The 14,102-nt window shown below is 35.7% G+C and overlaps 1 protein-coding gene across 3 annotated transcripts in view; it reads left to right on the top strand.

The window, feature by feature from the left end:
- SPIN1 (spindlin 1) overlaps positions 1-12,366 on the top strand; it is a 74,617-nt gene extending 62,251 nt beyond the window's left edge. For all 3 annotated transcript variants that reach the window (XM_042033691.1, XM_042033693.1, XM_042033692.1), the window contains exons 4-6: positions 4,047-4,300; positions 5,271-5,504; positions 8,210-12,366. In XM_042033691.1, coding sequence (XP_041889625.1) covers positions 4,047-4,300; positions 5,271-5,504; positions 8,210-8,409 — 688 coding nt within the window. In that variant the 3' untranslated portion in view covers positions 8,410-12,366. The remainder of the gene's footprint in view (positions 1-4,046; positions 4,301-5,270; positions 5,505-8,209) is intronic.
- Positions 12,367-14,102: the final 1,736 nt, after the last annotated feature.

The following is a 14,102-nucleotide window of genomic DNA, read 5'->3' as shown; positions in this document are numbered from 1 at the left end:
AGCATAAAGGCTTTTGTGGGACATAAGAAGTTTTGATCCTAAGTGACATAATTTTGAGGTATTTAACTTAAGCATTCAGCTTAGTTTTATGTTAATTTAGCCTAGTTCAATTGTTTATTATTTAGTTAAGGTTTTTTGTACCAAGCCAAGATGAATTCTTGTTTGCTGCTTACTGACTTGTCTGAGAATGAGGTAGAGTAGTAGAATATTGTTTATAGTTTACTGTAAATTACTAGGATATGAATATGATGTAATACTATATGCTGATACTACTCTGAGCCAATACAATAGACCATGAGTTAGTAATGTATACTTTTGTCACTGATTTAGCTATTTATTTAGTTACCTCTTCATTTAAGGAAAAAGAAAAAGAAGCCTACTGGCACTCAAAGACTGTTGAGATTTTAAACAAGCTTCAGAAGGTTTGCAGCAGAGGATGGAACAAGGCATGACTCAATAAATTGAGGATGTGATAGAACGAGCAGTGTGGATGAGCCTTCTGAACTCTTTAAATGGTAGTTAAGTGTTGAGCCTTTTGGAGATGGTTCCCATGGTTATAGGACAGTTCTTCCAAGTGCTCTGTCAGTGGGTAGTGATGATCTCTGCCAATATGAGGCTGACCTCACTGGCATCAGATCAGTCAGTAAACTAACAGATGTCATTCTTTCCACCCTTAGTTTATAAGGAAAGTACAGGAACTAGCACAAGTACAAAACGATCCTTTCTTCATAGGCTCTCCAGACTTCTTGTAGTCGGCAATTCAGAGACTTTGAGGCGTAGGTTATACCTGCAATTTAACTACAAGTGAACTTAAACATTTTGAAATTTTGATACCACTTTAAGGTAACATACTCTTGGCTTCTACAACATCTAGAGCTGAAATTCACAACTGAATGATTTTTTTTACTTTTGAAGGAGTACAGAAAGTACATTAAAACTTCTGTCTTAATTAATTTGCCTCATAGTCTGAATATCATGAAAAGTAGCTAATAACAATTCTCCAATCACCATTCTGTTGTTAGTGATAGATATTAATAAGATCACCGTTTTATTAAGTTTTATGTACTATTTTTAGTAACTTTTCTGTTTCGTACCATGAAAGATTTGAAAGTATACTGACTACTGCTGCTGTACTGCTTCTATAATGTTTTATAGTTTTCATTCCAGTTTTTCACAGTTGTGCGTGTTTTGCATATCTGAGAGATGTGGTTTTCTTTCATCCTCCTGGGTTTTTTTTTTCATGTGGTGTTTTTCTGAGATGACATGGTTGGGATAAAAAACAATCAACAATGAAGCCTAAATGGGTAACTTTATAGGTTACTGGGCATTGCCATTCCCATTTTTCTAAAAGCTAGTTTGTGTTTTAAGCACAACTCTCTGGTAATGGCTGATTTTTCTGCTACCAGTCCTCTGCTGTTCTACACTATGTTGGTTTCCCTGGTAGCAGTTGCCAAATAAAAGTTTGTGCAAGGACCATATAAGCGCAGCTTTAAAAGCTGGGCAGATTTCCTTCTCACTGTGTAGTCTTCAGAACGTTTCCAAAGTATCTGGTTCTGATAATGAAACTTTTTCACACTAGGTTTTACTTAACAGCTTACAGCCTGCAAGATAAAGAAGAGGATCAGAAACTTTAGGGAATCGAAGGACCATTTACAAGGAGGATGTGTCTGATGTGTCAAGAACTATTTCCAGGACTTGCTATTTTCTGTTTTTCCTGGCTTCATGTCTTACATGTCTAATTGCTTTCAAATATCCAAGAGTAAATCTCTGTGGAAATTTTAAAGATTATTGTAATGAAAGAGAAGGAAAAAATTGTGTTGGACCTTCTGGATAGAGCATCATAGAAGGTCATTTGTGTAACTTGATTTATCACAAAAATGCCACTCTTTCGAGGAAAGGAGAGTTGGTTACTTGGTTGTCTTGAATGGAAGTGCATTCATAACTTATTGATAGTTAGAAACTTTTGCTTACTTTCTTACCACATATTCAGATGCGAGAAGTAGATTTTCCTTGGTAATATACTAGTTCGAATATCTCATTTCTTAGCAGTATGAACCACTTCAAATGAGAAGTGAGCAGCTGTTCAGTAATGCAACCTTCAAACAAAAATTTGTACTGCAAGTGCACCCAGTGGGTACTTGACTTGTAATTAAATTTCTAATGCTCTTTGTTCTATGAGGCATTTTAAACATAGTTAACTGTTTGAATTCAGTTATGTTGTCTTCTTCCATCTTTTTTTAGAATGAGTGTGGAGCTTCCTGCCTTATTGTTCCAAATTAAATATTAAAGTGGATTATGCTTTGTAGGCAGAAACTAAAGTTGACTGTGAGGTTGAATATCGATAACATTTCAAAGATGAAATGATGAGCAACATAAACTGCTTAAACTAGACAGAGCAATGTCAGTTTTAACTTCTTTTATCTCTGGTTGGTTTTATTCCCTTCAGAATGAAGCAGTGTTTCATTAGAACTAAATAAATGAATTGAATACAAAACAAACTCAATTTTATTGTGCTGAGAACCAGATCTCTGATCGTATTTTGTAATAGTAAGCTGTTACTGACACTTACTACAATTAGAAATACATATACGTACTTGAGCAGAACTAGAATTTGAAAACACATTCTAGTTTTTGCATAAAATTAGAACTAGCTTTGTGGGAGAGTCTCTCTTTACAGAAACTCCAACCTCTTCCAGTTATCTGTGCTGTCAAAGTTAGGAATGCAGAACTGATCTTTGAAAACCTCAAATGATAGCAAAAGTGAAATTTGAAAACACCCTTGCTAATATCTTCAAGGTGAATTAAAGTCTGGAGGTGGGACAAGTGCTGAAGTAATTGTAGATCTTGTTTTTAATAGTTATGATTACAGTTGTGATACAGCATTAAATGTTCCAATATCATATTGTGAGTGTATTATTCTGAAATACTGCTTCCAGGATTTCAGTGGTATGATTGTTATCTGTATTTTTTGAATCATATAGGGACTTCTGTGAGAGCATTCATTATTCTTGGAGACCTTTTTCTTTGATCACTATCTCTAGTCTAGGGAAGAATATTGCCTTCTGCAACTGGTCATCTTTTAGATACTGCTTTTAAGCTAGTTGTGTGCATATATTACTGCCATTGAAATGATGTGTGCTACAAGTAGTAGTCCAAAAAATGATTTTACAACTAGTTGACATCCAGGAGAATTTTGTATATTGTCATAATGTCCCTTAGTTTCTTCCATTTGTATTCAAAATTGTCAATTTGTGTTTTTAATAGCTGGATAAAGCAAAACTTCTGTAACACTTTCAGTGATTTGAAACTGTTAATGGCTTACATTACAGTTCATCAGAATAGCAACTGTTACTCACCAGAGGGAATTTCCGTGCCAATTCCATGAAAGTATCAGAAGGACAAAAATGTTATATAATCTGTCTTCCACATAGAGGAGTATCCCTTCTATGGCCATTTACATTACAAGCAATTTTTCATTTTCAATACTAAATACGGGAATGTTGTTGCTGCCATGCGTCTTTAAAACTACTTGGAGTCAAAATTACCTATAAATGAAGGAGCCTAAATTTCTTTAGGTGAAAACAGGTTTGTTTTAGGGAAAACAAACATTTTGAAAGAATTTGAGTCAGCCACATAATGCTTCCACTGAACTTCTTCCTTCTGGGAAGGAGTTGTTTACTGTTCTGCAGAGAGCAACAAGGTTGTAATACTGCCAGGTAACCTTGTGCTCTGGGAATTGATCAGGTGAGTTTTACTTTTGACATTCGGTGTAGCAAGGGGTAGAATAGTTACTTTGGCTTAAGCAAATTAGTTTTAGAATTTACTGCTAGGAATCTAAACTTACACAGCACGTCAAAAATGTATCACTACTCTTAATTGTGTTCTTCTTTTTCACAATTAAGTGTGATAAGTTTTATGCCCTAATTTGAATAAGGTGTGCTAAGCTATAAAATATATTGTTATGTAAAAGCATACAACTATTTTCTGAAGTAGAATTTTGAATATGTATGTACTTGTTTAATATTAATGTTTGTATCTGTGTACAGAAAACATAGAAACAATGTGGGACCAAGCAAACCTATTTCTCAGCCACGAAGAAATATTGTAGGCTGCAGGATACAGCATGGATGGAAAGAAGGGAGTGGACCTGTAACACAATGGAAGGGCACAGTTCTTGATCAAGTTCCTGTAAATCCCTCGCTGTATCTCATAAAGTATGATGGATTTGATTGTGTATATGGACTAGAACTTCACAAAGATGAAAGAGTTTCAGCTCTTGAAGTTCTTCCAGACAGAGTTGGTAAGTGTTTAGGGTTTTTCTCCTAAATAAATACACATATTGGCTGACATTTATCACTAAATGTTTTCCACTAATGCCTGCAGACTTCCCCCAAGATAACGTGACCATGTAAATGTTACTGTTCAATTTAATTTTTGTTTCATGGCAGGTAATCTAAATGCTTTAATTATTTTTTCTATTCCACGAAGTTTTGATGATGTGAGTTAGTGCAGTTGCTGTCTTCTGTCTTTAAATAGTAGGCAGAACATTCTTTAGTTTTTAGATTAACATTGATATTTCTGTTAAAATTCCAACTCTAAGCCATCTAGACTGTATTGTCTATTTTGTGGGTCTAACAGTACTAAGGTCACATTTTTTCTTGTACTACCCCCATGTACTTATAATAATGGCAGGAAGACATTTTCTAAGTGAATTAACCTGATTAGTAATAATGCTTTTTCTTTTTCAGAATTAGCACTGGATTATTAAACTGCAGGTTTTTCAATCCACCAAGTTTGATATCTACTCAAGTAAACACTAGTTTGTAAACAGAAAAAGCTGTTGCTTCTTCTAACTGCAAAGGAATTGGTAGCAGTCTGTAGGGTGGCATTAGGAGGAACCAAACCCCAAAGTTCAATTAACAAAATCATAGAACTGTTCTGAGCTATGCCTTTTGTTTCTCCTGTCTGCCTCTCCCTGTCCAGTGCCTAGTTAAAGTTCAGAGTCTCTGCTGCTGTAGCCTTGACTGATCTCTCATTAGCTTGCATTATGATTGTTTATTCACAGGGAGTACAGTAATTCGTTATTTTAACAATGTTCTGAAGTTCTGTAGTTCTGCAGCAGTAGTAAACTCTCTGGAATGAACAGTTCGTTCTGTGTATGAATTTACTAACTGATGATCAGATTTGTGCATTGATCAGCATAAAGATTATTTTTTACAAAGATATATATCTGTGCTTTTGAATGAATTTATGAAATGCTGTCATTTCAGCTTCGTCTCGAATTAGTGATGCCCACCTGGCAGACACAATGATTGGGAAAGCTGTGGAACATATGTTTGAGACAGAGGATGGCTCAAAAGATGAGTGGAGGGGGATGGTTTTGGCTCGAGCTCCTATTATGAACACATGGTTTTATATTACCTACGAGAAAGATCCTGTCTTGTACATGTACCAGCTCTTAGATGATTATAAAGAAGGTGACCTTCGCATTATGCCTGATTCAAGTAAGTAGGCCAGTTACTGTTTTCTTCTGGCAGCTTTTCTTATTAAAGATTTAGCTGTGGTTTATTTATGGACAGGAGAGCTGACAAACAAGCATCATGTTCATTATTCCCTTCAATTTTTTTTTTGAGGTATCACAGCTAACAAATATAGTAGTACAAGACAGAACATAAGAATATCTGTGTTAACTGCTGAAATATTTAACTTTTCTTAGCAATGACATATGGAGGGAAATACTTCTTCATAATTATTCTTAATTCTGCTAGAAATATGGGTGTACTACTGTGGAAGACTTTATGTTTGGGTTTTTTAGTGGAAGCTGACAAACCAGAAGTCTTTCAATGTTGTTTTCTTATGGACATATCACGTCTTACGGAGTTGGCTCTTGATTTGTGTCTCTGAAGCAGTTCTTGTGGGAATGAATAATATTTTGGGTCCAAGTAATACAGTAAGAACAATGTCACTGAGCTATGTGTCTTCAGTGTGAAAAACTTCTTCAGTAGTTGCTTGTGAGAAAGAAGTACTCATTCTTTGAAAATGTATTTTCTCTCACATTTTGTAACACTAGCAAGAAAAAGATTTCAGCATATTAGGGATATTTTGAATGGGAAGTCTCCTTTCTTCTTCAGGACTTCCGTTAATTTAGAAGGATTTTCACAGAATCAATATTGTTCTAGAGATTTAGATAGTCAATACAAAAAAAGAAGGGGGGAAGCTTATAAAGAATACTTTGGGTTTACTTCTGTGTAACAAAACAGCCTTTCTGACAGAAGCCATCTGGGATTTAAAGAAAATTAATTGTAACTAAGACACATGCAAAGCATTATGTAGTCAACCACTACAGTTACTCAATTAATGATCTGTTGAGTTCGAGATAGTCTTCTTTCAGAGGCACCACTGGTAACGATCTACTGGCAGAATAAAAAAGTGGCACTTATTTGCATAACCTCTGTGTTAATGATCTATGTTTAGATTACCCTCTTCTCTCCACCTAGCAAAAAGCAACATCTCTGGTACTTTTAAAGAGTGAACCACGGATGTTAATGGCAAAAAAGTGACCTTTCTCTTCTTAAAGAAATAAAGCAAGCTCTTTCAGATTTGAATGTTACAATAACTTGTTCTTTGTCTTAACCACTAAAAAGGACTAGGAATATATTTTAAGTCTGCTTTTCTTTCTTCCACCTTGAGGGTAGGAAAGTCTTACATGCTTTCTTTCCATTTAAAAACTAGTTGCTTTTAGTGCACTTTACCCTCTGTGCTCACCACAAGATTATTGACTGCTTACTGATTTTCTAAACACTTCTAAGTATTTGCTTCCTTCCCTGAATGTGAATGCTTTCCAGTTATTTTGAATTATGTCCTTGAGTCAACAATTGGATGTTACTATTTTGGAGTAGTATTTTTCAAATCAGATTTTAGAATATCTGCGAGTACTTCTGTAAATTTGGTGGAACTTGCCATAATATTATAAATAAAATTTCTGGGGTACTGTCTCTTCTCAAATATAGGTTCTGAACATGCAAGGAGACCAAATAATAGATAACTTTTTTTCTTTCTAAGGGGAAAATGTATTGCTGGATCTGATACTAAAACTTTGCCTACACTTCTAAGTCAAAATGCAGGAATTGAACTTGCATCTTTGCCAAGAAAACCTCTTCATGTAAAACTGATACTAAGAGGATAATAACTATGTGTGACAATGCATTTATAGAGGAACTGAAACACAAATTAAAAAAGAAACTTCTTATGTTCATGGAAGAATTTTTAAGCAAGCCAATTAGTTCATTCTCTGTTGTGGTTTTTTTTGTCTCCTTTGAGAGTTCTTTCACAGCTCTCAAAACTGAAAATAAAATGGGTAGAATCTGTAAGGGATTCTTAATGCAAACTTGGAACAAGGTCATTAATTTAAAAGCTTATGATTTCCAGAATAAAAGCCACATCAGATCTTACAATTGCTTTAGATAGTTTTTCAGTGGAATACAAACTACAAGTTTATCTAAATCAGGAACCAAAGAAGAGGAGCTGAGAAAGACGATGTGGTTAGCTTCCGTAAAGTACTTTTTACCCTTTATTCTGCTTGTTCTGTGATTGGCTTGTAGCCGATCACTTGGCATGTTACAATCACACTGTTCATTATTCGGATTTAGCATAGGGATTGTCTGGGTAGGTTTTGACAGAGAGGAAAATAATACAATCAGACTTTACCAATAGCATTATTCAAATATGGAGTCAAAAGCCCCTTTTAATAACAAGTTTACACCTACTACCATTTCAGAAAATATGCTTTTGTTGCAGTCCCATACACGCATTAAACGTTTGAATAATGTGTGTGGAAAGAGAGAAGTTAAGTTAGGCTAGCTTTCTGCTAAGGAGGTCCAATGCCTTTTTCTGCTCATGGCTTAAATTAGTTGTCTACAGACATTTTCTACAACTTGTACATAAATCTTCCTGTCACAGATTTACTTCTCTTACCAATCAAACTGCTATTTTTGTCTTAATAAAACTGAAGACAGTATTGCTTGAAATTTTTTTCTGCTACTACTTTCTAGAAGCATGGCAATTGTTAGGTGTTTGTCTGAACTAAATTTATTAATCTGTTTGCAACTTTTCATTGTTTTGTATGAGTTTTAAAGAAGACTCTGCAGTTCTCTTCCATGTTGCAAAATTTTGTTAATGTCTACTAAAGCACACTGGGTTTATGTTACAGATGATTCACCTCCTGCAGAACGGGAACCGGGTGAAGTTGTGGACAGCCTGGTAGGCAAACAAGTGGAATATGCCAAAGAAGATGGCTCGAAAAGGACTGGCATGGTCATTCATCAAGTTGAAGCCAAACCATCTGTCTATTTCATCAAGTTTGATGATGATTTCCATATTTATGTCTACGATTTGGTGAAGACATCCTAGACGTCCTCATGAACTTTTGCCAAATTTGTGGAACTATTAAATGTAAAATTTGTAGACACAAAGACTTGACTGCTTTCCAGTTTAACGAAAGCTTAAATGTCCCTGCGAACCCACAATCTCTGCCAGCAAAACTGTTTTGTTCTGAGTAATACAAACATGACACATTTTGTGTAAGAGAGCTCCTTTTCTTGAAGGAAGTTAATATGTTAGGGCAGGAGGGAGTTAAAAGCAAAGAACAGCTGCAAATTCAAGCTGTGTAAAGTTGATCTAGTATTGTAATCATTAAATTTTTTCATAGATTTTGACTTTTTCTTCAATCTTGCACTCACTTGTTCAACTGCCACATGCAAGTGTAGTTTGATATTTTGATACGCCTTCTTTTGTAACATTAAATTTAATTTCTTGGATACTGGCAGTCCTTGTTTTCAGGGTTGGGACAGAGGTGACTTCTGTGAAAGGTTTAAACAGTTTGTGTAGCATCAAGGAGTGCCTAACCCATGTAACATCAATCTGCTGTGTTTCTACACTTTATTTCAAATTTAGCTTTTTAAGAACTTTCAGTGTGTGGAAATGCTTGTGCATTTTTTACTAGTCACAGGGCAGTAGGATATCGTGTTTGGATTACGCACCTTTCAGTGAAGAGGCTTTAAACTATAAAATTACATTTAATCTGTATAACCACTTAATTAGAATATGCAGGTTAATGGCCCATATTTACAAGTTGTAGGAACCAGTAAAATACATGCAACAAGGCTGCCTTCAATCCTATATGTTGTACTTCTTTCTTTCTTTGTTATACACATTTCTTAGCAAAACCCAAGTGCTTGGTGCCACAACTTTAACAGTACATATGCTACTTCAGACAACTTTAGACTACGCATTGGCATCAGTAGTCTTTCATTTAATATCAAAACCTAGCAACCTGAATTGTTTGTGTGTGGACTTAGAAGCCTAACAGTAGTTAATATTTTACATGGCAAATACAATCTCATGCCAGGAGAGTGGGAGGGGGTGTCCTTTTACAGTGAAGATATAACTTTAGAGAAGGAGAAGCATTTGTTGCCTTCTGCTCAGTCTGTTGCATTCCTTTGTGTTGGTTTACTTTTAATCATTTTGGTTCAAGAAGGCATCTTCCCAGTTTATTTTTCTTCTGGCTTTTCCACATAAGGAGTGTCTGGACAAATCTACAGTTTAAACCTGTTGTTGCCTTTTGTGGTGTACATTGTACTTGCTTTGAGGTATGCTGTTAACTTGAATTTCATTCTATGAACACTAGAGTTCTGCATGCCAGTGGTGTACTATCTAATGGAAGCTATAGGCAGTCTCAGTGGTTCAGTCATCTGCATTAGATTGTGGATGTAAATAGCAGCCCACAACTGCAAAATCCTTTCATGGTTATAATCTTGCAAGGTAGTTGTAAATGAAAATTAGGGTTTGTTAAGTGTGGCAGCTTTTAAAAATAACAGAATTGGAACAACAATCCAGCACAGCAACAAGGTTGTCATGTTACATTAAGGCAGAGCTCCGCAGGAACTGCTTCACAGAAGTACAGCATGTGAAGGCAGTTAACACTTGTTGATGGAAGGAACAAATACCCTGATATCCAACCGTGTGCCATTAGTGGAAGAATGCAGGAGAGGTGCTGTTAATCAGAGGACAGAGGTGCAGATTACCTCTGGTGTGGGTATTCTTGATATTGAAGACTCAGTGGTTTAAGCCCCTTTCTGTCCATTTTTTTGCCTGATTTCATATTTTAGCCTTAAGGCTTGTGCCTCATTATGCTGTTGAATGGTAATAAATACTCTCCGTATAAATATGATACCTTAATTCTTTGTCCATTGCTACTATATTGCATTATGTCCAGTATTTCATCATGGGCAACCAAAGGCAGGCTATTGTCTTTCAGTGAATAGCTTCTCAATGCAGTCCTTATGCAGTAAGTACCTGAGTCGTAAATGTTTCTTGTGTTTGAACAAAGTGAGCAGATTTGCAACACAGTGTTTTCATCCTGCAGATCTGTTGTGTTTTCTATTGACTCTTAAGAGTCCTGCATGTAAATCTCAAAGCTGAGCCTGGCTCCATGAGCCCAAGTCGATATTTGTGGCACAGGAATGAGTGAGTGTATTAATTATACACGAGATACATGAATAACCTAGTACGCTGAACTTGGGGCTATATATCTGAGGAATAAGAGGTTTGTTTTGGAATATCTGAGGTTTAGGTCTACTGGAACACTTTTAGCATTAGGCTTGCATTTGTGGGTTTTCTGCAAGCCTATTGAATACACTATGTATTCTGACAATTAGACTATAATCTACAAACTGTAAATTTCACGGTTGTTTTTCGATGTCCCCGTTGTCTGTTGCGTGGGTATTTTCTTTTCATTTTTTTCTTTTCTTTTTTTTTTTTTTTTTTTTTTTTTTTTTTTTTTTTTTTTTTTTTTTGATAGCTTAAACCACCGTTTTGAGGCTTGAGACTAATTCCACTCCCTGCCCATCTGCTTTGGGCTTTGTTTTAGGCTCATGTTTCAGATCTGCATGCAGTGCTTGCGTTACCCTGGTAACTAAATGTTGGTTCCTTGTTATAGGGGTTCAACATTACTTTCCAAAATCACATAAGGCTTGTGATGGCACAAGCCATGGATCTTTGTATAGAAGTTATTCACCTTTCACATTTACCTGCTGTAGTATTGTTGTATATTGTGTGTGTGCGTGTGTGTGATGTCAGGCTGCCATGTAAAACTTCTTAAAAGGGAAAAAAAAAAAAAACAAATGCAGACCATCCTTTTTTGCATGCTTAGAGGGTTAGAACATTCAATGTAACAAACTAAAGTTGCATGTTAAAATGTTTAGGTTTTTGTTTTGTTCTGTTTTTATTTTGTGTTCAGTTTTTTGTGAATTTGCTTATTGTGCTGTTTTAATGGTTGTTAGTAGGATTAAATGCACCGGTGAGACGAGCATAGTGCCAACGGAAGGTAATTTTCCAGTTGTATGTGTCATACAGCATTTGAAGGGACCATGTATTCTGTTAAAGAAAAAATAAAATTCCAGTTGAATAGCAGAACACTACATTCTTCTTCTTTCTTTTGAGTGCCAAACCCTAAACTATGTTGGAGTAGAGATGGGGAAAACCCTTTTTGTCACAATAGGTAGAAGCATTATTGAAATGGATTGTTTAAACATAGGGGCTTTATGTTCAGAGAGAATTTACTAGCTGTGTCAGGGAAAAGATTATGGTAAAAACAGTTTCTGGTTCCTTGAAAATGCTGTGCTTTTTGTATTTTACATCATTAGTGCAATTTGGATGGTTCTTGGTATGTGTATAGTTCAGAGGTCTTCGTGTTCACATTTTTAAATTAGGTAATGAATTCATCTTTAGAGCTTGGTTTCTTTATTTTTATTTTATTTTGAACAATGTAGACAGTTCCCTGTTCTCTGCATTTAGAAGTATAAACACTTTAAATCTGTTACTTAATTCTGTAAGTAATTTTTATAATTATGATGTAACTCTATCCTTAAAACATTTAAAATAAACCCTTTATGTGCAACTTATGCCTGTAAACTTTGTTCTCATGAGCAAAATGTAGTGATGTCATTTCAGATTATGAAGAAGCAATTTCTTCATTTTTCTGATTGAAATGATTTATTATTTTAATGTTGAGCCATGTATGCTGGTATAATACTTGCCCTATGAAATACGTTTGCTTGCAAAGCCAAATCTTTATTCTTTTTTCCTAATAAGTGCTGGTAAGATGGAACTTGGCTAAGGTTAAAGCATACTGTTAAATTGTATTTAATTAACACAGAAAACTCCCCTCCAGGGGCTGTGCAGGTCTGTGAGGTGTCTCTATTTCCAGACCACACTAAATATGTCGGCAGTGGGGAACAGTGCAGAAACATTTGGCATTGTTTTGGTGATACATTCATTTGCTTTGAATTAAAACAATTTAAAATTTAATGAAGTGTATTTTACTGGTGATAAAAAACAAAGTTGATGCAAATTGGAGGTGATGAGCAGAGAAGGTAACATCACCATGTTGTAGATTTTCTAAAGTCCTGTAAGTTGTTGTGAAGACTTGATGTGGTTAAATTACTAAAGCAAACTTCCCATGTTGAACAGATTTTCTTTATTACTACCTCTTTTCTGATAATAAAGGGTGCATGGCACTTAAAAGACATGGTAGAGTGGTGGACTTTGTAGTGTTAGGTTAACGGTTGGACTCAATGATCTGAAGGATCTCTTCATCCTAAATGATTCTGTGATTCTACAACATGTTTTTGTCACCAAGCTCATTTAGTTGTATACCGCAGAACATGGAGTATGCCAGCATACATACCCAAGCCTCTTCGCTTAGTTCAGCTTCCAGTTCATTGTATCCCATTGCCTCTGACACTTCTCCCATTAAAGATTTATATTGTGTACATCTGTGATTAGGGAGTGTCTAAGACATTGCTGTAGCAGGAGTATCACCTGCAAAAAGCAGGTGTTTATCTCTGTGACCTGGCTGTTAAATCATAGTTAAAAATAGATACACTAACATGTTGTGACTAACACCTGAACCTGTTCTGTATTACCGCTGATAAACCAACCTCAGTTTGGTGGCAGCTTCCTCTGTATAGAGAAAAAGAGAAGCCTTATAAAAGCAAAGATATGTTTATTGCTATCACTGCAGTAATGAACTCACCCCTGAGAGCTGGTTACTTATGAGCTCACTTACAAGCAGCTTAAATGTCAGTGCTTTGTTGACAGTAATGTCCCTCAGATTTAAGAGGGTGGTAGCGGTCCTACTCAGAGCTATTGCTTTAATACTACTGTACTGTATTTTCACATCTGTCAGGTTCCTCGTCCATATGAACAGGTTATATTTTCAGAAAAAAAAACCTGCTCTTTGCTTGATGAGTTACTTATTTTGACATATTTTTTTATATTCATGCTGTAAGCAGTGGAATCATTGATGACTTCAGGGGACTCCGTGGTTTTCTGGAAAGGATAAAGTTCAGTAAGGATATTTTGGAGGAGGCTGGGCTGCTGCAATTTAAGATCATTGAGGTCTAAAAGAAGTAAGAATAGGTCGAGGAAATTCTAGGTATGTTCTTTCATCCTCAAGCTCTGGAAAATAAAAGATTTTTGCTGTTTTACACACTTAGAAGCATTTTTTTACAAACTAACTCGTTTTTCTTTCTCTAAGTTCCTGCCTTAGCATGTTACATCACTTAACCTCTTTGCCAGTATCAGTATCTTACCATTTTAATTCATTTCAGGATTTGTAGCCAGGTGAAATTATCAAGTTACTAAGCATTTTTTTCAGGCTCTGCTCTTCCCACTACCTTGTGAGTTTCCTTATTTCTCTTTCAAAGAGAGTGCAGAGCTGCATATGCAAAATATACACCTGTGTGTGTACAACAGAAAGCAGCTGAGGTCTCAGCAGTGTAAGTAAGGTGGTGTCAACACTTCCCTATTCTACTTAGATGTCCATTACAGATCTCTGCACATTTTCTTTCTGAAATCAGTTACGATTAACTTAACTTGTATGCAGCTTGTGTAAATGATCTTGCAGCCTGACAGTTTAAAAACCTCTGTGTTTTGACACTGGTTCCATCCACCCCCATGCAATTAATCCTTAAATTTATTTCCATGGAGTCTGACCTTTACAAGCCCTTTTTAAATATTTTGATTCCATTGTTCTTCAGATC

Source organism: Corvus kubaryi, unplaced genomic scaffold, assembly GCF_017639235.1.
Source record: "Corvus kubaryi isolate FWS band 111438036 unplaced genomic scaffold, C.kubaryi_AGA036_p1.0 37357, whole genome shotgun sequence".
NCBI classification, from domain to species: domain Eukaryota; kingdom Metazoa; phylum Chordata; class Aves; order Passeriformes; family Corvidae; genus Corvus; species Corvus kubaryi.
The sequence above is the reverse complement of the archived record's forward strand: the minus strand, read 5'-3'. Positions and strand labels throughout refer to the sequence as shown.